This window comes from Quercus lobata, chromosome 11 (genome assembly GCF_001633185.2).
Source record: "Quercus lobata isolate SW786 chromosome 11, ValleyOak3.0 Primary Assembly, whole genome shotgun sequence".
Taxonomy (NCBI): domain Eukaryota; kingdom Viridiplantae; phylum Streptophyta; class Magnoliopsida; order Fagales; family Fagaceae; genus Quercus; species Quercus lobata.
The window spans coordinates 3,718,426-3,745,985 of record NC_044914.1 but is presented as its reverse complement, the minus strand read 5'-3'; the positions used below and the strand labels follow the sequence as shown (position 1 = coordinate 3,745,985).

Below are 27,560 nucleotides of genomic sequence, written 5' to 3'. Positions count from 1 at the left end.
AGTGGACCCAGGAGAGGTAGCCTATAGACTCAACCAATCAAAAACGTGCTTGTGTTGATGTGATGGTATTGAAGGTCCAATTATATGTCACTTGGGATCACTTGCATGGCAATGATGTAGCAGTTGATTTGGTAGATACTTTTGTGTCAATTATGTGAGTGTTTGGGGAGTGCTTATTCTTGCGTTTTCAGTTCCATGTTTTGCCTTTTTTTTTTTTTTACACGTGAACAGTAACCTCACATGGGTTCACTGTTCATATACTGTTCATGTACTGTTCACGCATTAAAAATATTAAAAATGGATCCCACGATACTATTCACACATTTAAAAATTATTTTGCTACAGTTTTTCAGTTTTCAGTTTCAGCAACAATAAGCTCAATCCAAACGGACTGGCTGACGTGGCTGAGCAAGTGATCCCAAGTGAGCAACGTTGTCTTAACGAGCGGTGGCTATATGAATAACCAGCATGGCTGGGTGTGTGACTAAAGTTGGGGCATGGTACGACAAGCAAAATCTTCTGAAGGGTTGTAAGAATGGGAGATCCTCAAAATTGACTTTGGTTTGATCGAGCTGATTGCTCACTCTACCTTTTGGACAAAAGTTGATCAATTATGATGAGTAAGGTGCTGGAAAGGGTCGATCTCATTGAAAAATGTAAAGGAATGGTCCTTGAGACTTGAGTAGCTAGGTTTGGTGTGTTGCTAGAGTAGAGCAGAGAAAAACACCAAAGCATGCTCTGAGTGTAGGAATTTGGAACAACTGAAGAAACACTACTAATTAAAAGCTACAAAAACGTAATTCTAATATACCATCTTTAAAAAATCCAAAACAAAAAAGAAAGTTCTGAATAAAACCTATGTATTTTCAATGTATTGTTTGTATGGTGTAGGTTTATATTTATATACTAAAGAATTAATCCATGGAAACCTTAGTAAGATTTGATTCAAGAATGGTTGGTATGTCTTGATTCAAGCCACAATCAAGTGGATGAAAAGGCAATAGAAAAACGTGAAATATACCGCTGATAAGATCATAAGGCAACACAAAGTTCTGAATAATTGTCAGAAACCCCATTAACCCAACGTTTTCAACACTATTTCCTGCTGAATATATAGTGTCCAGTATATACATGTACAATAGCAACAGTGTCTAACTATGAAAAAGCTACTAGACATCTAATTGCGATTTACGAGCAACAACAAATTATTGTAGTTTCTTTGCAAAATAGGCAACATTTTATTGTAGCAAGCCAGCCAAAGAAGAACCTGTCATTGATGAACTGAACAGTCTCGAGGTAAATGTGGGGCAGCTGGACTACGAGCAGGTGGCTTGTAAAGAGATTCTTTTTCGTTTATGTTGTTCTCTTCCACATTTGCCTTCTGCAACCTTGCTGCTTCAAATACATAATCCTTCACCTCTTGAAAACTTGCTTCTGATAAAGAAACCTCAGCAAGAAGTCTCCATGCATACGCCTCTGATGCATCATCAAAATCCTTCCTTCTTTTAAGCACTATGTGTCCGCTGATCTCCCATACTGCTGGATTTACTTGAGTGTCCAATATCTCCTGGCTCACTTCTCCAAGTGCTTGTTTCTCAGCAAAACACTGAACATACACGTGAAGCAACAATATCAGTTCTTTCGCCCAAAAAAAAACAAAACAAAACAAAACAAGTATTAATATTATTATGTAATTCAGTTGTTATAACTAGTGGGGAGGGGGATTTCAAATCCTGCTTATCCTTTTAAAAAATACCAAAAATTGACATTTTGAGTTATAAGAGTCCTGACAAAAGCTCAAATATTATTGAGAGACACTCAACAAAGTATCACCTTTGGGCATGTCGTGGCACAAAACATACAAAAACCAAGTAATTTTAATAATAAATTTAGGTACACAATGTTTTTCAAAATGATTAAATGTGAAATGTTGTGATTGCAGTATAATAAAAATAGCATCAGTGATTAACCAAGTAAAAGAAATGTTATTTCAATCACAACAAATTACTTTAAAATTTGTGAAAATGTGTTATATCCTTAACATTAGTCTAATTTTAATGAGTCACAAATGAGTGTTTCGATAAAAGGAGAAGCCTGAACAGAATTAAACCCCACAAAGCCACTAAGAACATACGAAGTCAGCAAATGTGGTTATAAGAAATAACAATACCTGGGGAAACAAAAAGATCCTTTTCCCACAATCTGAGATGAGCACATTGAAAGGGATATTTTTGTTCTGAAGGCAAATGCAAGAATTAGCAACTACATCAGAAAAATCCCTTATCGTATTTCCACCCTCGAAAACAAGACCTCGTGTTGGATAATTCCACAGCTCTGAAACAACCACTCCTTTATCGCACAGCCCCTTCTCCCCACCTACTCTTCGGTTTGGAGCTTTCTCAACTGGTAAGGTCACTGCCAAGTAATATGCCTGTAAACAAGTACAACAATAACAAAATTTGAATCTATTTGATCTTGTATCAGAAATGAATAAATAGGCCAATTGGATAGGAAAAGATAGGTACTTGGTAGTGCAGGTGGTTAATAGTGGCAAAAGCACCCAAGCTGTTGTAACCCACTCTAAACAAGGGATCTGCTGCTTCTCTAGCCATATGAACTGCAAATAAGAAGCTCTTATGGTCGACCCTCTGTGGCAAGTAGTCGAGAAGCCGAGGTATCATTAGAATATGTCCATACTCAATAGGGCTAACCTGAAAAACAAATTAAGTTCATACCCCAGTTATAGTCAAGACGAGTATATATAGAACAAGTATAATCAAAATTCTTTTGTCCCTATGTCAGAGATTCTTTCTTTTAGCTTTCTAATTTATTTGTTTATGTATCACCCTTATTAAGTAAGTTCAAAGAATGGCTCAGGTGAAAGTTGGAGTGACAAAAACTTTTTAAAGCCTCAATTTTTTTTTCTATGTATAATTATATTTTATTCAGTTTTTAGTGAATGATAAATTTTCAGACTAAAGGACTTCGTTCAAACACAAAGTAAAGATCCAAGTAGAACATTAAAAGGCATATAAATAAGTTCATATATAATCTAGGGTAAATTGTAAATTACATCCCTAAAGTTTGGAGGTAATTGAATTTTACATCCTGAAATTTTAGAACTTAGATTTTACCCCTTGACATTTGGTAATATTTGGATTTTACACCTTGATGTTTCAGAATTTGGATTTTATCTTCTATATTTTAGGAATGTTTGGATTTTACTCCCTAAAATTTTGAGGTGTTTGAATCTTACACTCTAAAATTTCAAAATTTGGGAGAATAAAATCCAAACAACCCTAAATTTTAAGGGGTAAAATCTAAGTTTTGAAACGTTAAGGTATGAAATCCAAACACTCCAAACTTCAAAGGGTAAAATTCAAATTTTGAAACTTCAGGATGTAAAATTCAATCACCTAAAACTTTAAGGTTGTAATTTATAATTTTCCCTATAATCTAACAAAAGAATAAAGTAGCTACTTTTGTTATAGATCATTGTGCTTACATTGATGGCAATAACGCTAGGAGAGTTCATATCTGAAGCTATATCTGCGCTAGGGAAGAAGTGGCTCTTGTTGTCATTGCTTGGTTCAAACCTGAACAGCACTTCTTCTTGGCCAACTTTGGTGAAGTTGAATTTACTGTCATTAAAGGGCTGAAGAACCTGGTCGACCCGAAATTCAGTGAGCCGTTTCTTCAGGTGGCGACCTTCGTTTAGCTGGGCAATAAATCCGTATTTCCGAGGGATAACCTTTGTCTCACAATTGGTTACGTCGTAGCGAAAAAGACCACGCCTCATTCGATCCTCCCACTGTCCAAGCAACAAATTGTGAAGGAAAAATACCTGAGGTAGTTCTTCAGACGAATTCACATTCACATTTCCATCTTCAATAGGATGCTCTGTGTCTATCTTGAACGTATATAGAGGAAGCTTTGAGACTGAAAACCAGAAATAATTAAGACCCAATAAACAAACAATTTGCTAAGAAAAAATTAACATAACAATGAACATGGTAGATGCTTGTTTCGACAAAAACGTAATTTTAAAAATGTCTTTTGCAATCATTTTCAGTATGTTCTTTTGCTTTTGTCAAAAAAAAAAAAAAGTATGTTCTTTTGCTTGCTTATCATATTTAACTTATTATTCATAAATAAAAATTTATTAGAAATAACCCTTCCATATTTCCAATTTAATTAAATGGATAACATCACTAAATTCAATTTTATTTTTCTAATTTTTTCCTCGGATACCAAACAACCAGACTCTTAGCTTAGTTTATGTACAAATATATGGTTTTCCTGAAAGAAGTTTAAACATAAGTTAAGCTAAAAGTCTCTTTGGCATGCTGACTAGTCAAATTTGAAAAATAAGTAAATGCTTAATCAGTAATAGCTTTATTTTCATTTAAATTTTTAGTTTATTTGTTAATGTTATTTTTTTCCTTAATTAGCTATAAGTCTATAACTATATATACTTTAACATTTTCAACAAATCAATAATAATTTTTCCAAAAAATAAAAACCTTCAAATGGACTTTATATTATAATAGTAATAATAAAAATTTTACAATAATAAAAAAATAAAATTAACAATAAAATTAAAAGCGTCCTTAAAATCCAATTAAATGATAAATCTTTCTCCACCTAAGTTTTCTCTTCCTCTTAGACTTTTTTCTTTAAGAGCAAGACTCATATTTAAAAAACTAAAAAAAAAAAAAATTACTAACAATTAATCAAATAACTTATTTTGAGGGCAGCAAACAAATAACTTAATCTAGAAGTGACTTTGCTCCAAAACAATCAAAGAGAAATAACTTATACAATAAAATTGAAAAGTACATGCAATCATGCATTATTTTATACATACATACCAGGTAAGCAGCACTTTCCCAGGCAATTCCTTGTGCACCCTAAGGCTCTCTCAGAATTATTATCTTCATTATTACTGTCCTCCTGGTAATTCGAAACCACTGTTGGAACCCTCTTGATAGTCAGCACCCTCGTCATCATCTTGAACCCTTCTCAATTACACACACCAAAACCAAGACTTCCGACTCTCCCTCTTCTTGTGTGTATATATTTGTAATATAACACAAAAAATAAGTACATGTATATATGGATATTTGTGAACAAAACGAGTAGGTACTAAAAAGAAAGAAGCCCAAAGAGGGAAAAAAAAAAAAAAAAAAAGTTTCACAGTTTCTACTACTTAAAAACAAGAGAAGGGTCTCTTGTGCCTAATGGGAAGGGTTTCTTGTTCTGGGTTTCTGTGAGTTATTAGAGTTCTTTTCTCCCTGCGGCTGCGAGCAACCAAGTCTTTGCTATTTTCTCAAAGTCTCTTAGCGCCTGCCTTTCCGTGTCTTTCTCTGCTTCTCTTCTTCTTCTTGGTCTTTCAATGGTTTGTGTGGCGGTGCGGTTGCCCTCCTTTTTTTTATAGAGTACCACAAGTCCCGAAGAAAATTACTACTTCATATTTATAGTCTTTGGGATGGGAAAGTATTAGAATGGGTTAGGGAGCACTTTAACTTAAGATGTCAACTACGTGTTTCGTAATCGCCAGAGATCATCCAGCGTTTGTTGGACCTTTGATCTTTCTTTTTTTTTTTTTTATGAGAAAAACCTTTGATCTTTCTTTAAGCGGTGGACAGGCATATGAGTTGCTTTTTTTTTTTTTTTATAAGAGAATTTCAACCTATAATATCTGTTCTATCTCTTTATCATCAAACCAAGACATAAATCAGTTTTTGATATAGGTGAGAATTGAACCCCTAATCTCTTATTCAATCATCAGAGACTTTATCAATTGCTTTTTGTTTCAATTATTATTATCTTCTCTCCTATATCTCACATCATATCATATCATATAATATCATATATAGTATTTACCATATAATAAAAATTGAACTTAAAAGTTATGGTTGCACCAAATGACTACTCTCATTAATTAGTAAATTAATTTTATAAATACAAAAAAGCTCACCTTTTGACTAAGGTATAAGATTTAACAATAATTTAAAACAAATATAAATTCTATTTAAACTAAAAGTCTATTATTAAAAATTTCTAAACTTAAATCCCACACAACCCATGTTTTTGTTTTTGTTTTTGTTTTTTCCTCAAGTATAATAAAAGTTGGGTTTAGAATGCCTAGTGGCTACTCTCACTAATTAGTAAATTAATTTTATAAAATATATATATATATATATATATATATATATAACCCACGTTTTGACTAAGGAATAATATTTAACAATAATTTCAAACAAATTTAAATTCTATTCAAACTAAAAGTCTATTATCAAAATTTTTTAAACTTAAATCCTACACAACCCATGTTTTTGTTTTTGGTTTTTTCCCCTCAAGTTGCATGATTTAATAATAATTAAAAAAATTAAAATTCTATTCGAAATAGAAGTCTATTATAAAAAATTTCTAAACAATAAATCTCACACAACCCACGATTTTTTTTCCCCTCAAGTTGCATCTTATTATGCTACAAAGCTCTTGATTAAAGGATAAGATTTAACAATAATTTAATTTAAATAAAGTTTTATCACCTAATTAACAGCATCCTACTTCCATGTGACTAATTAATTAAAATTGTGGTTTTTGAGTTTGGGGTTTCATGTTTAGAGTTTAGAGTTTGAGGCTTAAGATCTTGTGTTTAACCATTTTAAGGTTTAGGATTTGGGTTTTACATGTTTGCTTTTCAAGTTTGTGGTTTTGATTTTACGTATGGGATTTAAAGTTTTTTTTTTTTTTTTTTTTTTTTTTTTTTTTTAGGGTTGTGGGTTTTGTGCTTATATTTTCATTTATGGTTCAACAAGTTTTGGGTTTTGCATTTTTGGGTTCAGACTTGGGTTTTAGGGTTTTATGTTTTCATGTTAAGGTTTGATTTTGAGTTTTGGATTCAATGTCTTTGTGTTAGGGATTTTTTAATTTTGCATTTTTGTGTTTAGAATTTTGGGTATTGTGGCTTAATTTTTGTGTTTAACATTTGAGGTAGAATTTGAGGGTTTTGTATTTAGTGCAAGGTTTTTGGATTTCACCCTTTCGTGTTTACGGGGGAAAAGTATTAGTGCCTTATCTATATATAAAATAATAGGTGAAGCAGAGAGAAACTCAAATTGCAATTTCAAATTAGAACTCTAATTTTGTGCCACGTGTCCAAATTGCAATTCCAAATTAGAACTCTAATTGTGTGACATGTGTCTAGATTCATGTGAGGATCACACCAATTTCAATATGAAATTAGAGTCTAATTTTGAGCCATGTGTCCCAATATATTTTTCTAAATTTAGGTGTCAAGTGAAGACCACACCATACATACATATACAAATTTCCTCAAATCACGTAGGAGTCTTTAATGACTCTCTCGTCTCTTGGCTTTTCACGTTAGTTTTTTTTTTTTTTTTTTCACATCAATCCCAATCACTCTAAAATGCTTTCTTAATTTTTGTGCCAAAGGAATTATATATATATATATATATATATATATATATATAAAATCAAAGCTGAGAGAAAATATAATTTAAATTCTAAATTGGATAATTAATTTTGCATCATGTATCTTATCTAAAATTTTAAATTTTTGTGCATGCATTAACACCTAACACGGAAGTTAGAAAACCACAATAATCAAGTTCATTCACCTAAGCAAAAACATTTAACTTGCACACTATAAAAATCTCTACCATCCCATTCATTGTTCATATAAGCATAAACATACAACCTTCCAGAAACATTCAGCCACATGAATGAGGAGAATTAAGTTTTCGTTAGATTCCATTTTTTCAGAAAATTGCATCCAGTCATGCCTTTATTGTTTCATCCCAATCAGTGTATATTTTGTAACATTTATCTTATATATATGCTTTCGAGTTCAAAAATTGTATTGAGTTACTTTTTATTTGTGGCATGAAGGACTCAGGATCATTTCTTGAGAGAAGAGTTACTGGATTATGTAGAGTAAGGATACTAAACAAAAATGATGTCGAAGATTTCACAGACTATACATGGGAATACCAGGTTCATTTCTTATATCTATATTTGTATTTTCAATCTGTAATGCTTTATTTATCCACAAATTATATTTTCATATTATTTTTCCATATCAAGTGCTCACTCAAAGATTGTCATAACCCATTTTTCATCTACAAAGTTTATACCTAATGAGATTATGATCTCGAACTGGCTAATTCCATGCAATAATTTCATGGAGGTTGGGCTGTCAGGAGAGAAATTAAATATTCACACAGAACAAGGGTCAAGTAATATTCAATGGAGAAGGTTTGGAAACTCTAATCATCAAAGACTCACATGGTACAAGGTATAAATTCTGCTAATGCTTTGTCATGCTAATTATTCTTGCCTGAACTATTTCTGTATACTTAATCAGCACTAACCTTATCTTCATGGATTGTCTTTATAGACTCAATTTGATGCACCCAAAGGAAATGACCCTGTTGCATTAAACCTTGGTTCTATGGGAAAAGGGGAAGCTTGGGTTAATGGACAAAGTATTGGGCAATATTGGGTCTCATTTCTTACCCCAGAAGGGAGTCCTTCACAAACATGGTATGCCTTAGAACTTATGTTTGGTACTTTTGTTTGAATACTTAAAATAACAATACAAGCGATTAATTAGTAACAATACACATACAACTATTGTCACTGAGCAATAAAATGCAATTTTTCGTTTGTACTTAATAGTAAAAAGGAAGCCATTAGTTCTATGCTAAAAAATTAAAAATTTGGTCTTCCACCTTTACTCTTATTTCAAACCCATTCTTATACAGTAAAATATTTCTTCATACTTTCAGTCGTCAAAGTGACCTTGGCTTCATGAATTTCATTTACTATATATTTCAACATTTTTCATCAATTAGATGATGGTAAGGATTTTTTAAAATATTTTTAAATAGGGTAAAATTTATGTACAATATCTTAAGTACATTACATTAGATTTTTCAATTAAATTCAAATATAGAATTCCAAATTAGAGTTCTAATTTTAAGCCATGTGTCCCAATATATTTTTCTAAATTTAGGTGTCAAGTGAAGACCACACCATACATAAATATACAAATTTCCTCAAATCACGTAGGAGTCTTTAATGACTCTCTCTGTCTCTTGGCTCTTCACGTTGTTTTTTTTTTTTTTTTTTTTTATCAGTCCCAATCACTCTAAAATCCTTTCTAATTTTTTGTGCCAAAGGATATATATATATTTATAAAATCAAAACTGAGAGAAAATATAATTTAAATTCTAAATTGGATAGTTAATTTTGCATCATGTATCTTATCTAAAATTTTAAATTTTTGTGCATGCATTAACACCTAACACGGAAGTTAGAAAACCACAATAATCAAGTTCATTCACCTAAGCAAAAACATTTAACTTGCACACTATAAAAATCCCTACCATCCCATTCATTGTTCATATAAGCATAAACATACAACCTTCCAGAAACATTCAGCCACATTTTCCAAAAAAAAAAAAAAACATTCCTACGCCTTCACCACTTAAAAGTTAAAACTAACACAAACTTTCACTCTCGCATAGATCTTCACATTTAACTTTCGTCTATTTCTCAAATGCATAATCTTTTCTCTGAGTTTTTAAAGGCATTGAAGGTAGTTTCTCTCTATCTCCCTTGCTTTCATATTCTTATGTTTTCCCCAATTTGGGCTGCAATTTGTGCAATCGTTTTTTTTTTTAGTGGTATGATGAAGATCAAAAAAGCAGAGTCTCCGTTAACAAAACAAATCACACACTCCTAAGAAAAGGTGAGTAAACGTTTTCCTTTCTTTTTGTGAAAATTTTGTTTTTGAATTATATATAAATAATAATTAAAAAAACATTATGAAGCAGGCAATTATCACTTAGAAAATAAGCAAGCAAAAAAAGAAAAAAAAAAGTGCTTCACAATATCAAAAATTAAGAATTAATAAATTTTTTTAAAAAACAATATGGACAATTTACATTTTCTACCTAATAATATTCTTACAAGATTTTTTAAAGAGTTAACAAAAAATAAGAATAACTATATATCAATAGTATTTAAATTATATATATAGGAATTATACTATGCACCTCAATGTGTATTTTTTAAGTATATCCATGCATATGCATGGGGTTACAGGCTAGAACCATAAAATTTGAATCATCTGCATTTTCTAATAAAGTTTGCTAAATCATAAATTAGAACCATCATTTGTAACTTAAAATCTCCGAATTTATACATCTAATCTACCAAACAATACCTACTAAATAATAAAGCACAATCTTTCTTGTCCAAAGCATATTTTATGTCACTGTGATGACACTGAACCATACTCATGTGGAACCACACAATAATAATAAAAAAAAATAAAAGAAACCATCCACTGATCACACATCACATACCTCCCAGAAATCAATTATACGAATTCTATCAAACTATACTCATCTAAGCTAGAAGATAGACAATACAAACAGCATTTCATATACACCCAACGTACATAATGCTAAGTTTTGTTAATAAAATTTTCTGGTTAATAATATGAATTTAGACTTAACTAAGCCTTCTAAACATGAATAAACTCATGATTAATAATAATAAAAAAAAAAAAAACCAATAGTAACACTTAACTAATAAAATGCAATTTTTTTTTTCATTGTCTTATTTAATTATATCCATTCCCGTGCGGTAGCACGGGTTACATACTAGTTCTAAAGATAAAGAGTAATAATTATAGAATGAAGGTCTATCTTATGGTTTTTTTTTTTTTTCTATTAACTTTTAGTCAACCATCAGATAGGCTAATAACTAAGATTGGTAATCCTTATTTTCTTTTGCTTTTTGCTAAGTTCGTAATTTTTTTAATCATATTGTTTTTTTTAATTAAAAAAAAGGGTTTTATATCATATTGTATCATGGAAGAAAGAGGGGGAAAATACAATATATATATATATAGGGTGTGTTTGTATTCGCGTTTGCTACGTTGCGTTTTACTTTCTACGTTTTTCCTTCTTTTTTTTTTTTTTTTTTTTTTTTTTTTTGGTTCACGCGTTTTCTCCCTCACAAGCGGCTACTGTTCATGTACTGTACATGAACAGTAGCCACAATATTTGACCAGTTTTACGTGAACAGTGCATTCGTGCACTGTTCACGGACCCACAAATTTCATTTTTTATCAATTTTTTCATTAAAAATGGGTCCCACGATACTATTCACACATTTAAAAATTATTTTGCTACAGTGTTTTCAGTTTTCAGTTTTCAGTTTCAACAAAATAAGTTCTATCCAAACACACACTATAATGGTCAAGGTTCTTATTATAAATTGATTCAGCCAAGTTATTTATTTATTTATTGTTGAAAAGCTAATTTTTATTTTTTTTATTTTAGTTGGCATGTTTGACAAACAATTTTGAAAGCAAGACTTGGACTCAACTCATCAGTTCGATAAAAATAATGAATTGAGTTTTAAATTAGCCAAACCCAAGCAACTTGATTTGTTTATAGCTAAATAATATGAAAAAAAGGCATCTATGAGTTAAGAGTCATAAAATTTCAATAGTATTTTCAGCTTCCCATGAATGAGTAGGGCCACATGTACATGTCAATGTCATCGTTTCAAGGTCCATATTTTCCTTATTTCTAAAAGGAAAATGTTAAATTTATTAATTTTACTTAGAATAGAAAAATAATTAAAAATTTATACTATAGAGAGATTATAAGACAATAAAAATAAAATTACTTACAAGTCAAATCAGGGGCAAAGGTATATACAAGCCTGGGGGCTATGACCCCCAAACTTTTCAAGAAATGTTAATAAGAAAACATTATATTTCTATTTGTGGGTGCACAAAAAAATTTGCATAAGTAATTAAGAGATTTACAAGACTCATGAGAATCTTTACCATGCATCATCGTCCTTCTAGAGTATTCGTTAATTCATCATTTGATTCTGTTTGATTAGAAGAAGTTGCCTTGGACTGGTCTCTCCTTATGAAAAGGCTGGTCCTTTGGTAGTTGGCAGGTTCACAGTTTCAATATCAAACATCTTGATAACCTTCATCATAGTAGGGCGATCACCTGGATTCTCTTGTACACATAATAGACCAATATTTAGGCACTTTACAAATTGATTTGCAATACAAGTATCTTGTAGGGTCTCGTCCATTAAATCCAAAACCTTTTTCTGTCCACAGTCTCCATGCCTGTGACAATAAAATTGGTATGAATAAAAAAATGACCAAAGCGTAGCTGGTACACAATCTAGCTAATATAATGAAGTGAAAAAACCAAGATCCAATAATTAAGAAAAATTATGCACACTTACATAACCTAGAAGGCTCATTGCTTGTTTTGACTGATAAAAACTTGTGTTCTTTTTTCCACTTATAATCTCAAGTAGAACACTACCAAAACTAAAAACATCAGATTTGATTGAAATTCCTTCTAATGCATACTCCGGGGAGATATAGCCATTGCATTGCAACGATCATAATAAATTATAATATTAGCAAGGAAACTATGTGCATATTCTCTAAATAATGTTTTAGGACTCAATATTTTCAAAATGTTTTTTTGATATATAAGATATGCCATAATGTGTAATAATATAAACATCCAACTACGTTCCAACTATTTTAGTTGTGTTTGCCTTAGTTTGTGTGCCACCAACAATCCTCGCCAATCTAAAGTCAGATATTTTGGGGTTCATTTCCTGATCTAGAAGAATGTTACTGGTTTTCAAATCTCTATGAATGATCCTTAATCTAGAGTCTTGGTGAAGATAAAGAAGCTCTCGAGTGATTCCCCAAATGATATTGAAATGCATCTCCCAATCCAAAAGCACCCTTTGCTTTTGATCTTGCAAGTTTCCATTTCCATTTCAGAGAATAGGTTTAGCAACTATAATAAGCAATTGTTTACTAAAATAAGAAACAATGTGAACATAACATGGATAGTAAAATATTAGGGACACGGTTTGAAAACTAACCAAATATGAAAAGGTCTAAACTTTTATTCAGCATGTACTCATAAAGTAAAATTTTTTCAGTCCCTTTTATGCAATATCCATAGAGTCTAACAAGGTTTTGATGTTGAAGTCTTGCAATCAATACCACTTTGTTCTTAAATTCTTGTAAACCTTGACTCGAGACACTTGAAAGCCTCTTTACTGCAATTGCTTGACCATTTGGAAGTTTATCCTGTGACCAAAATTCCAATGAACAATATTACCATTAACCAAAAACAATTTGCATGACATGAACATTAATGACCAATAAATGTTGCTGAAATTACCTTGTAAACAGGTCCATAACCTCCTTCTCCAAGCTTGTTTTCATTTGAGAAGTTATTTGTAGCAATTAGTATGCTTTCCAAATAAAAAAAGGGCACATCTATGCCTTTTTCATCTTCTTCTTTGAATTCACTTAAGTCTTTCAGAGCTTGGACATGTCTTTCACTGTTTAACATGCTATGTGCTCGATTTCTTTGATCAATTTTTCTATTTTCTAAATTCAAAAGATACTTCTATATCTTAGTTCACATCTTAATCACATGGAAGAACTTATAAATATTTGTATTCATATTCAAATTAACAAAAAACTATAAATTGTGCATAGCATGCATTTTGTAAGGTAGTTACCTTGTCTCTTGGCTATGTTTCTACGCCATTTGTAAATAGAGCTAATGGCACAGAGAATAATCACACTAGTTATTCCAATAATCAGAAGCAATGTCATCCACTTTTCCGATGAAAAAAAAAAAAAAAACTTGTCATACTTTAATAAAATGAATGTGAACAAAAGCCTCTTAAATCATATTTTGTTATCGTGAACATGCGCAAATGATTGGTTTAAACGATAATAAGCAGGATTCAATTGATGTTGTTTTCATCAATTGTGTAATTATATTGTTACTGTTGTGCAAAATACAAACTTTGCAGTGACATAGCCAAAACTCTTTTTTATGGGACTGACTTTTAGGACCAAAATGAAATTTTATGAAACTCAAATTAGACATATTGTTTGCGCACACATACACACAATATATACTATCTTTCATATAAAACTGAATAAGTCATATATTATTGAGTAAGGAAAAATCTGTGAGTTTTATTTAAAAAAATTGATTTTAAATTGAGCATTTATATGGTGTTTGTAATGGAAAGACCAGTGAGTTTAATTTAATAATGTGTTATGAGATGATTTTTTTTAGACGAAAACACCATTTTGGTTCCTACATTTTGAGATCACGATCAATTTGGTCCCTACATTTTAGTAGCAGTCAATATGGTCTTTGTTATTTTCAACTTCCAATCAATTTGATCCCTACCGTTAACTCACTAATGGAAAATACTTAGGTGGCAAACGGTTTGCATGATTGGTGTCCATGTGGCTAACATAATAATATAAAATTAAATAATTAAACATCAAAAATCCAAATAAGTATTTCAATGAAGAAAAAAAAGGCCATGTCAGATAAACAAAATCTAAAAAAATAATAATAATTGAAAGAAGAAAAATTAAAGAAATTTTTTTTTTTTGGTTGTATATCTCCTATTTCTTCTAATTTCTTTTGTATTCTTGCACTTTCTTAGGTACCAAACATAGTACCCAGCGACACAACAATAAAAAAAAAAGTTCCACTATATCTTCAACAAATACCAAACACATAAAACGTAAAGAAACTGCAAAAAACTTGGACAAGAAATAATTCAATAAAATTGTCCAAGCTAAGAAAAGACTCATCTCTGAAAACCCAAGCACTAAAAAGATTCAATACAAACTATATAGTACATTATTGAACATTCTGAAGTTGACCCAAATCCTAAAGCATCATATAGAAACAATTGGAGAAAAGTCTCTATTTTTATAACGTTATTGGTCTCTCTCCGAATAACAAAAGTCACAGAATCAAAGGCCAAAAGGCTTTTGCTTGAGATTCCCAATGCCTTGCACTTCGATTAGTCAATTCACACCAACAGACAACCCAAATCAAATTCAAACGGCTTTTTTCCTTTGAATTTTTTGCATCAATGAAATCCACTATGGAGGCTGATTTGCCTTTGTCCTCAACCCAAGCATGTCGTACCGTCGCAGTTTAGCGTCGTTCAACTATTGGGCTTTCTTGTCGTCGTTTATGGCCACATCAATTTGACGTTGCCCTTTCTCTCTTTGACTTTAGGGCGAGGGTTTGTGCAAATGATGTGGATTTTGTTTTGTTAGGTTGTATTTAAGAATTTGGGTGAATGGTAAGGGGTTGGGGCGAATTTGTGCAGCCTAATATTATTGTTTTTTCCAGATTATTGTCTTTCTGGGTAAGCGTTTGGTAGTTAAGAAACTGGAAGAGTACAAAAGAAAATTAAAAAAAAAAAAATTGAGAAATTTTTTTTTGAATTCTTTTTTTTTTCTTTCAATTTATTTTTTTTTTTTAGATTTTGTTTATCTGACATGGCCTTTTTTTTCTTCATTAAAATGCTTATGTGGATTTTTGCTATTTAATTATTTAATTTTATATTATTATGTTAGTCACATGGGCGCCAATCATGCAAACCATTTGCCACCTAAGCATTTTCTGTTAGTGAGTTAACGGTGGGGACCAAATTGACTGGAAGTTGAAAATAACAAGGACCATATTGACTGCTACCAAAATGTAGGGACCAAATTGACTGTGATCTCAAAATGTAGGGACCAAAATGATGTTTTCGCCTTTTTTTTTTTATTGAAAATTTTAACTTCTTAAACATTTAAATTTTTATTTTTGAAAAATAGTGAACATTTATTATTCATAATACTAATAAACTTATGGAACACACTAGCTGCCTTGCATACATAAAAAGTATTTGACCCACAAATAACAAATTAAGAATACATCAATTAAACATCATCTTAGGAAATACTATTATTACAATCTATCTCTCAAAAAACTCAATTTTCTTTTAAATTGACGTGTCATGTAAGATTGCATTTTTTGCTATCCCAAATTTCAACAAACTACATACTAGAAAAAAAAATAACAATAAATAAATTCAAAAAATTATTTTACTCAAGAAAATTATATATGTTAACTAAGTATGATAAACACGCAAACCAAAAAGTGCATCGTTGGAATTTAGTTACAAAACCTAAAACTCAAGACAATATTTTATCACTCAAATCAAATAGGAATTTTATTTTAATATTGGCATTGAAATTTCTTTAGCTAGTGCCTTAAGGAAAATTATATTAAAACCACTGAAGATTTGTTATGCATATTTTCATAAAAATAGTGAATTTAAGGACTTTTATAAAATTTGTATAATTTACTTAGTAATCTTATTAATTTGTATGTGATATTACACTTTCTTAACATTTTTCAATTCCCTTTAAAGACTGTTTTATTTTTCTTAGGTGGGGTGACTTCATATCTTTTTATTTTTTATTTTGAGAAAGACTTCATATCTTTTTAGAGCCAAACTCTTAAAATAATAATAATAATAATAATAATAATAATAATAATAATTTTGATAAATAGCATGACACTGTAAATTATTAAAAATTATTTAATAACATGATATATAAATATATATATATATATATATATATATAAATTATTAAAAATTATTGGGACTATGGGGCCATTGCCCCCCTTAGTACCAATATAGTTCCATCCCTTACAAAACTATTATATATAATAACATATAACATTTATTACCTTGGTACAGGCAATTTGACCTCCCAACTTCTAAGTTTAGAATAAAAAGTGATTATTGGTAAGTAAATGAAAACTTCGGCAAAAAACAGGACTTATTCTTACATAAAAGATATTATATTTTATATAGACAAAACCCTTCATCATATAGGATTTATTTTTACATAAAACATAGGGAAAAATGCTCATACATCCTCTAAACTTTTAACTATTGGCTAAAACACCTCCTAAACTTTTTTATTAGCCAATTTACTCTTTAAACTACACACGTCCAACAAATCAATACCTCTATTAGTTTGGTGTTAAAAATCTAACAGGCACGCGTGAGATTTAAAAATTAACTCAAACCTTTCAAAGCTCAAATACCCATCTTCAACCTGAACCCCAAATCTCAAAAACCCAGTCAAGCTCTACCTCCATATCGCTGGAAACACCCCAATAACCAAATTGGTCTTCTCCAATAAACTCACTTCTTACTCTTTCATCAAGTCCTCTCAGATTTCAGATTGAAGAACAAGGCGATGGTGATGATGAAGAAGAACAAGAAGGTGAAGATTCTTGGTGGGTTTTGAAAGTTGGGTCCAAGATTAGAGTCAGGGTCAGTTGAAGACTTTTTGAGACCAGCGTTGTGTTGATTTTGTGGCTAATGGTGTTTGGGCAATGAAGTTCTTTACCAACGACAATGAGGACTATAAGGGGTTTGTAGCTAAGTTTCAAGACTGTAAGTCTTTTTGTTTGATAACCTTCAAGACTGTTTGTTTGAGAACACGTATGGTACGAGTAGAATGTGGAATGAGAAGAACAAGGTTAAGGTTTACGGAAAGGATTTCTAGTACGAGTTTGCTAATTTTTAAATCTCATGTGTCTCTAACGTGAGTGAACTGTTAGTTTTTTAACATGTTTGTACACCAAACTAACAGAAGTATTGATTTGGCAGCTGTGTATAGTTTATGAAATAAATTGGCCAATAAAAAAGTTAAAGGAATATTTTGGCCGGTAGTTGAAAGTTCAAGGGGTGTATAAGTATTTTCTCACAAAAGATATTACATTCTATATGGACAAAACCCTCCATCATTTGTGGATCCAGTTCGTCACTATTTAAAGGGTAGGATTTAAATGAAATATATCAAGGATTTAAAGGGTGGGGTCTATTTTTTGGTTCCTTTGATACCCTGGATTTTTTATGATTATTATAGTTAGATTTTGATGGAATGATGTAGATTAAATGACTTCTATGTTGGTTCTTGAAGATTTCCTGGTCAATTTGAGTTCAAAGTAATAATGTACGATATAAAATAGGGACTTATTCCACATATTTTATAGAATTTAATCTCTAAGTTAAATAGGCAAAGTCCTAAGAAACAAAGCATCCAATATCACAATTTAGAAAGAAGAAATGCAAAGTAAAAAAATCACTGCTTCCGCAACAAGGCAAACGACATAGAATTCTAACCTTTTCTACATTTTAACATTGCGCCATCCCATTGATAGCTAAAGGTGCAAAGACACCTCCTCTTCCCATCTCTTGCGGATTTGCAAGTCGAATGTGACCAATCATTGCAATTTGCAGATGAATTACAAATAGGTTCCAGTGGTGGCTCCCAAGCAATCTCAACCTCATCTGTAACTTCAGATGAAAGTTCAGAACTAAAGTTTCTTGGATTACTTAAATCAAATGGCAATGAATGGTTGAGCAGCAAATTTCCTTTGTCATTAACTTGGATTAAAAAGGTTCGTGTATCTGGATCAATACTACTGACTCGATATGTGCCACTTGGTGCCATGAAACTAACCTGGCGTGAGGTAGTATTGCAGTTGAAACTGAAGTAATTAAGATCACCACAACTTGGTCCAGTGCTCAATGGATAGGGGATCGTGTTTATGCCACAAGGCTCACAACTTTGTACAGTCGATTCTACAAACGTATCAAGTGTCAACAATCATTAAATACATACGAGTTATAATTAGCCCTATTTAACATGATGAACTTCAAAGTTCAAACTTATGACTTGTCTAGCTTTGTAGTACTCCTTTGAGGTTCCTGCATATCAAATCCATAAATGTTTTTTATATGACATGTCAAATCAATCTGTTGACACATTTGACAACCTATCAGCAGATGGGTGAGAGATTAGAGTAGTTTTTATATATTCCGGGAACGGGGAGAATGTTGCTCCCTCTTCTTATTAAATTCATGGTGAGGTCCACCATAAATATAAGAGGAAGAGGTACCATTTCACTATACTCAAGAAATAACTAAGAATTTTTCAAAAGATTATCATATAATGATTAAAGATAATGTTATTGTATTCAATTATCAACTCATCTTGACAAAATTTAGGTAGAAACAAGCTTTTGTAAAATTCATTATAAAGGTTGTTTTGTAGTCAGTACTACCATCATTATTTCTTCAGAACATCCACAGAGTGTGGCTGTCTCTTTAACAATTTGTCATTAGGCAACGCCCGAAAAATAGTTTTCTAACTTTCTTTTATGGGGGAAATTTTTTTTTTTTTCTCTTTTAGTTTGGTCTACTTCACAATTCTTTCTCTAAACTTTAAAATCAATCAAGTTCTCCCAAAATTTTTGGAAATAAGCAAATATCCTCTATTGTTACTTTCTCACTTAAACCCTAACAAAGTCTTTTGATTCCTAAAAAGACAAAGTTTAGCTACAACTTCACTCAATATTATTTTTTATTGGATGTGAATGTTCGCAAATCCACTATTGGATTACATTTCTTCTTATATCCTTCATGCTTGCAAAATTTACTAAAGAGCTATGTCAACAATCAAGTGTTTAAATTTTTAGTTTTTGTACTCTAAAATTATGAATAAAAAATAAGCTTAGGATTGAATAGTAAATAAAATTTGATTAACACAAAATTTTAGTTGTGTTAAAAATATTTTAAAAAAAACATGTAATTTTAATCCAATGGTTAGATTTTCAAAATTAAGGGCAAAGTTTGGCTATCAACTTGGTTTTAACTTAAGTCTACTACTTCACTTAATATATTTTTTGGATGTGAATTTGGTACATCCATTATTGGAATATATTTTCTTTTAATATTCTCCATGCAAACAAATTTTTTTAGAAGATTAAAGATTAATATTCATGTCATCAATTAATTGTTTAAATTGCAAGTTTTTTACTCATGGTTTAAGAGTATAAAAAACATGCAATTCAATTATTACATTTTCAAAATATATAGTTATATTAATTTTTTTTAATGGAACTTGTGGGGCCAGAGAATTTGTGATCCCGACCCACTTTCCATTATGGCCTAAGGCCCACGCCGAGAAGAGGTGTTGCTGAGGACATGCAACGAAAATCCAAGTGGCTTAGAGATATAGCCGACGACGATCCTGTCCTCGGCGTCCCAAAACCTCAAAGGAAGAGACGGCACGCCATCAAAGGCGGCCCTCAGAGCGCTCCTAGAAGAAAGGGCGAGTACATTGTAGGAGTAGTTCAAGGAAAACTGTTACCTCCGCATTGAATGCGCCAACAAACGCCCTGTCCGCCTTAATGGGTAAGGGACCCCTGAACAGTATGGCGACAGAGAACAAAGGAAAGATTGTCATTACTGTAATTAAGTACTTTGCGCTTGACAGAGTCATGCTCTTCAGCTTTTACAACCACCCTCAACTACTTTGGGTATGGGCTGATAAGACTAGTATCAGCCCTCTAAAGCTAAACCTACACGTGGATGTTCGAGAGAGGAAAAAAGCTAATATAAAAGGAGGAGGAAGCACGCCAAAAGAGGATGGTCTCTAGGGCCATTGAAATCTAGCGTAAAAAGAATAATAAAAACATTAAGCTCCTCGGACGAGGTCCAAGGACCGGAGCCACTCAGGCCATGCCGAGGAGAGAGTCTACTTGGATACGCTCAGCTCACCCTTGTGTAATCATCATGAACACCATGATTAACAACCATCCGTTCACCAAGGCCTAGCCTTTTCGCCCACTCTCTACAAATTTATTATTTGGGCCTTTAACGTTCGAACCCAATACCAATTTGGGATCGTTACAAATTGAGTCCTTACAATTGGCGTCGTCTGTGGGAAGGCTTGTGGGTTGGCACAGGCGGTGGTTAGTCATGGTGGGATCAAGCCCTTGCCAACAAGGGTCCCTCAAGAGAAATAGTTTTGGCAGTGGTGCAAGCTATGCGAAAGCTTCTCCATCATTTCCAGCAGCACGAGGTTGTTGCTCTAACTCAGCTCCCACTTAGGGCTACACTTCGAAGCGCCAATGGCACGGGCAGTCCTAGGGGCTTCTAACATCAAGTTTATGCCCCACACACATGCCAAGGGGCTAATCCTCGCAGGTCCAGTAGCCCGATTCATTGAATTCCCAAAAGTGTTGGACAAAACTAAGGTCTTGCATGGTTCTCGGACTCAAACCTGTGGGGAAACCAACTACTTTAAGAAAATATAAGTTTTGGACAGAACCAAGGTCTTGCATGGTCCTCGAACTCAAACCTATGGGGAAACCAACTACTTTAAGAAAATATAAGTTTTGGACAGAATCAAGGTTTTGCATGGTCTTCGGACTCAAACCTATGGCGAAACCAACTACTTTAAGAAAATATAAATTTTGGACAGAACCAAGGTCTTGCATAGTTCTCGGACTCAAACCTATGGGGAAACCAACTACTTTAAGAAAATATAAGTTTTGGACAGAACCAAGGTCTTGCATGGTCCTCGGACTCAAATCTATGGGGAAACCAACTACTTTAAGAAAATCTGAGTTTTGAACAGAATTAAGGTCTTGCATGGTCCTCGGACTCAAATCTATGGGAAAACCAACTACTTTAAGAAAATCTGAGTTTTGAACAGAACCAAGGTCTTGCATGGTTCTCGGACTCAAACCTATGGGAAAGCTAGGTACTCCAAGAAAATCTAAGTATCAGGTCTGGCCTAACAACACACATGGCACCTTGGATGATGCCTTTAGTTCCCCAGAAGTATGTTCAGATACAAGGTCAACGCCCCATGGGTGCGGGTAAGTTAGAATTCCGGGATGTGATCCTGAATATATCATATGCACAACCATTCATACATGTTAAGATAACTAGTTCAAAAATCATGAGATTCGCAACAATAATAAATATCGGCAAGGGCAACAAACATGTAATTTAAAGGAAAAAGGAAGAAAAGAATTTCATACATATGGTCAAAGAGTTTAATTACAAGCAAACTCTAAAGTCCTCAAAATAAAAGGGAAATTAATTAACAGTTAAACTAGAAACAAATACAAAAGTTGGCCAGGGCTTCTACTTCTTCAATTTCGTTTTGGCCACATCTTGGGAAGGCTGAGCAGGATTAGCTTCGGGGTCCTGGAAGACATCCCCTTCCTGGGAAGGCTGAGCAGCATTAACCTCGGTGCCCTTGGAGACATCAGCAAGGGGAATGGCCTGAAGGGGCTGAGCAAAGATGGCTGGCTCCTCGGCACCAGAGATCTGAGCACTGACTGTAGACTTGGCAGCCTCTTGAGGCATCTCAGGATTCAGACCTCCAGGTGCTTCTATGGCCTCATGAGGCTCTCCTCCCTCAGTCGACTCGCGAGGAATGGCAATGATCTGAGCAGCTTTTGACTGAACAGCCTCAGCCTCCTGTGGAACGCTCATAGTCTTGGAGCTGGCAGAGGCGGTCTCACGGATGGCTAGAGGATAAAATACGTTCTCCGCCTTCCACAAGTCGGACGAAACCTCCACGCCAGCTCGTTTGAGGGCCTCATCCCAAACCTGGAAGTAGTATAGCCTGCATACTCCAGGGATTTGAGCTTTAAAGAGGGCCTGGGTTTCAGCCACCCCCGCCTCGTAGCCCTTCTCCTCGGCCTTGTCCTTAGCAGTTTCGGCCTCAGTCCTGGCAAACTCAGCCTCTGTCTTGGCCCTCACGGCTTCATCCTTGGCAAATTCTGCCATCCCTTAGCATTGTCTGCCTCGATCAGTTTCTTCTTTAAATCACTGATCTACTCCTTGGCAATCTCTAATTGCTCCTCGGCAGCAAGTAAGCGCCTCGTCTGTTCCTTGGCCTGTTTTTGGGCACTAGTCAAACCTGCATCGGCACTATCCTTGGCTCTGGTAGCCTCCTTTAAGTCCTCCCTGGCCTTCACGAGGTCAGCCTTGGAAGTTTTAAGGGTTCGCGCAGCATCTATATGTTTATTGCGCTCAAGCTCTGCGGTCTTACTCTGCCCCTTAACTTCTTCCTCCATCCTATAGGTAACTTGGATAGCCTGCCAATTGAGACAAACACATTATGAACGAGAATCTAGGAGCAAAAATCGATGGAGTTATAGGTTTTAGGAGCCTTACCATACCCAGGTACCTCTTCATGCTGAGGGCAACCTCCTGCATCCTCATATTCTTCAACTCTCCCATATTAGTGGGAAGCAGCAGGGCCCTCTCTAGTGCGTCGGCTACATAACCGCTTTCGCCGTCTCCATGGTTCCTTATGGATGCATCTTCCAGCAATGGCTCCCCGTGGAGCATTGGGGCAGGAAGCCAAGCACTCGGCGCGGATTGGGCATTGACCCCTTTCCCCTGGCCTTGATGCCCGATCTTTAACTACTTTTTAGCTCGCAGGGCTTCGTCCCCCTCCTAAGAGGATTGGGATTTCCCCCCATCCATTGGTTCCTTACTCTTGGGACTCCTCTTTTTCTTTGGGTCAATGGGTTCAGGCCGAGGAGGCAGAGCTGATTGAGGAGGAGCAGGAAGTTTCGGGCATGGAGATTGTTGCTGCGACTTGGAAGAGGAAGACCTGGTCTAGACAGGCTGGGGTTGGGGTGGGGGAGTTGGAACACTGGATTGCGGCTTTCCCTGTGCACCATTCCCCGGCTGACCCTCAATGAAGTCGAATAAGCTGGTCGGGGGCTTTCTCTTAAGACCCATCTTGGCTCGAGAGGATGTTCCCACTGACAACAATTCCACTTCGGACAAGTCAGGGTCACCCAGATCACCAGGAGGATCCTCGGATGGGTTAGCTTGGTCAAATACTCCAAATCCCTCTTCAGACAGACCCAAATCACCTTCGTCCTCCGCTGCTTGGTGAGACGAGGAAGAGCCCGCCAACGAGATGCCCTCCGGGATAGGAGATCCTTCAGATATCAAAAACTCGTGCTCGACTACAGTGATTTTCGGAAGCCAAGGATTGTTAGCGCTAATCACGTGCTTTGGGACGGCAAATGACTTCTAGATGGGATTGTACCCTAAGATTTTGTGAGCGACTCTGACTTGACCATCTTCGTCATTTACAAAAACCGCCGTTTGAAGAACAGTCTCCAAATCCACCCGGTTGACCAGATGAAAGTGTCGGTGAAAAGTGTGTGGATCTGCAAAAAAAGGCATGTACATGGTTAGTAACCGAACCACACAAAATTAAGACGGCGCAAAGGATTGGCACATTCCTACTCTCTACACCCCACCTGGTTCTCCCTCCACAATTGGGCAAGGAATGCCATCGTGCCATTCCCTAGATACAATAAGAAAGTCCTTATTCAACCTTTTGTTGGACTCGGGGAGGCACGTGATTAGCCAAACCTTATCGTCTCTCGCCTTCATGTAGTAGGATTTGCCCCTTAAATTTTGGAGATTGTAGCACCAATTTACGTCATGATGGGTTAGTCTTAGTCCCATTTTTTTGTTTAAGGCATCCATACAACCCAAAATCCTAAACATATTGGCAGCGCACTGGGTGGGAGCTAATTGGAAATGCCTAAGGTAATTCCTCATTACCGGCCCCATGAGGATTCTCATACCCCCCTCTACGAAGGCGAGAAGGGGAATTACCACCTCGCCCGTCCTTCTCTTAAGATGCCACTCCCCCTTCTTGCAGTGCCTCAAACTTACGTTGGGGGGAATCCTATAGTCGGTGATGAACTTTTCCATCGCCTCTTCGGTCTCAACCAAAATTTTCAATTTAACCATTTCTAGGAACCACTAAACAAACTCAGAGGGTGACGGGAGAAGGAGAGGAACAAGAGAAAAAGAAACCCAGAAAAGAAAAAGTACGAGTTAGTGAAGGCAGAGAACTTACAGAAAAGAGGAAAGGTTCCTCGACAGGCTTTTTGTGCTAGAGATAGACTTGAATTTGGATGAAAGTTTGACTGAACCCAGGATATGTGCGCTAGAACTCTTAAGTGCAAAAGAAAAGAGACAAATCAGTTCCAAAAATTATTTATACCTCCCATCGAAAGTAATTGCACGAATTTTCCCGCCTATAAAGGTAAGGAAATCTCCATTGTTAGATCACCATCGCGCCGTTGAACGTGGGAAGCACAGAGCCGCCCGCATTTAATGAGGACACGTTTCACCTTCCAAGGCTTCAAGAACGTGTCTCGGGCAGACGAAGAGTCTCTGGAACTGATAGATGACAAATATTGACAAGCTTTGACAGAGGCCTGATGTCATCAAAACCCTCCTCTCCATTTGAGGATCCGGACATCAGGATTTTGAAGGGTTATTGGGGGGCCAGAGAATTTATGGTCCCGGCCCACTTTCCATTAGGGCCCAAGGCCCGCATCGAGGAGAGTAGTTGCTGATGACAAGCAGCGAAAATCCAAATTGCCTAGAGATGCAGCCGAGGATGACCCTGTCCTCGGCATCCCGAGGCCTAAAAGGGAAGAACGACATGTCATCAAAGGCAGCCTCCAAAGCGCTCTCATAAGAAAAGGCGAGTAGAATGAGACTCGCACGGGGGTACATTGTGGAAGTGGTTCAAGGAAAAGACGTCATCTTTGCATTGAATACGCCAACAAACGTCCTGGCCACATTGATGGGAAAAGACCTCTGAACAGTGTGGCTTCGATTATTGCTACTAACAAAAAATGGGGGGAGGCAGCCGATGGGACAGGTACTCGAGTAGTTACTTGCTTGATCGACAGATGGAAGGTCAGGATCAACTGAGAAGGACTATATAATGTAAGGGTTCATGCTCCAAAAAGAGGGGTCTCCCATGCCATTGAATCCTAAAAAAAGGAGAATAATAAGAACACGAAACTCCTCGGACGAGGTCTAAGGACCGGAGCCGTTCAGGTCGTACCGGGGAAAAAGTCTTATTAGATATGTTAGGTTCATCCTCGTGCGATTACCATGAATTCCATGACTAACCACCGTCCGGTAACCAAAACCAAGTCTTTCAAACCACTCTCTACAAATTTTATTGTTTGGGCTTTTAACGTACGAACCTAAGACCAGATTGGGGTCGTTACAAATTGAGTCCTTACAATTCCATTATGTAATTTCTAAATGACAAAGTTTGATTACAAATTTGGTTGCAGCCAATTACTACAACTCTATTTAGTATCTTTTTATTGTTTATGAATTTTGAAAAATATACCGCTGGTTAACATTTTCTTCTTGTATCCTCCATACTCATAAAATTTCTAGAAAATCAAAGATTGATAATTATACTAAAAATTAAATGTTAAGTTTTAAGTTTTTTTGTCTAAAATTATGCATAAAAAATAAATTTATGGATTGAATAGTAAATAACATCTGATTAGTACAAAATTTGACATGCATGCGTGTTAAGAACATAAAGAGCATGCAATTCAATGAGTAAGATTTTCAAAATATGTAATCATGTTAATTTTTTTTTTTATTGAATGTTGTACTCATTGGCTTATGACTACAGTCAAGTTTGTAGTTGAACTTTATCTATATCTAAAATACACCAATCTATATAATATATAAAATTCAAAATGTAGTATTTAATGTTGCTAGACTCCTATTACGCCAATTCATTTGCCACATAATCATTTTTTTCTTATTTATTTTTTACTCCTAATTTTGTTAACAATATTATATATAAGAATAGATTGATTTTACACATTCATCTTGGGATGGTTTTAACTTTATATATAATTTTTTATTTATTTTATATATTCACCTACTTTAATTTAGATGTTCATAACTTTCTCCAAAAAAGTAAAAAAGATGTTCATAACTAAAAAATGAAAGTAATGAAGAATCAAGATCAAAAAATTATCTATACATATCTATACTATATAAAATGGATCCGGATCCTCTCCATTTCCCCTTGAAATGGAGAGGCTCTAGTACACGGACAGGATCACCTTTGCATTATATCAAGGGCAAAAAATGCCCACGTCATAACCTAACCCACTTAACCCAAACCACACTTAACTACACTTAAACTAGAGGCTCTTTAACTCAACCGGACAAACCACAGTTTCTCTCTCACCAAACCCATCTGAACATTTCAAATTCAAGCTCTCTTTCTCACTCTCTTCTCCAAGGTTCTCTCTTTCCCCGCCGTCACGGTGCCCCGACTTTTTAACTCAGTTCCTCGCTCACCACACAGATTGAAATCCCTAACCCACGAACTCAGCTCCTTGCTCTCATGGATTCAAGCTCGATCCCTCACCCACGAACTTAGCTCCTCGCTCACCTCACACTACGGGTTTCCTCTATCTCTCACACGGCCTCTCACATTCACACACACAACCCCGCCAGTGCCGACGAGCAGAGCCGAGCCCAGCGCCGACGTGTCGAGTCTAGCCCAGCCCAGCCCAGCGACGACGCCAATGAGGCTGAGCCCAGCCATCGACTCCTCTCCTCCCATACCCATCGGCTCTCTCTCCCTCACCACAAGATCCTTTCTCCCTCTTTCCTCTTGCCACCCCCATACCCATTCATTTTTCCTCACCATACCCATACCCATTCTGATTTTGCTTGGTAAGTTATTTATTTGATTTTTTGTTTTGATTATTGTGAAATTTTGGGTTTGGATTTTGATACTTAACATTTAGGTTATTTATTTAATTTTCAGTTTTGATTTTAGCCCAGCATCATCAAATTGCTCCGCTGGAACAGCCACTGCCTCGTAAGTTTCTCTCTCTGTTTTTTTTTTT

At 34.8% G+C, this 27,560-nt stretch overlaps 1 protein-coding gene across 1 annotated transcript; it reads right to left on the bottom strand.

The window, feature by feature from the left end:
• Positions 1-1,079: 1,079 nt before the first annotated feature.
• LOC115969402 (GDP-L-galactose phosphorylase 2-like) lies at positions 1,080-5,416 on the bottom strand. The gene is made up of 5 exons (XM_031089030.1): positions 4,872-5,416; positions 3,506-3,939; positions 2,526-2,711; positions 2,171-2,431; positions 1,080-1,606 (listed from the first exon to the last, which is right to left on the bottom strand). Exons 1-5 carry the CDS (start codon positions 5,008-5,010, stop codon positions 1,271-1,273), a joined length of 1,356 nt encoding a protein of 451 aa, XP_030944890.1. The 5' UTR covers positions 5,011-5,416; the 3' UTR covers positions 1,080-1,270.
• Between the last annotated feature and the right edge of the window lie 22,144 nt (positions 5,417-27,560).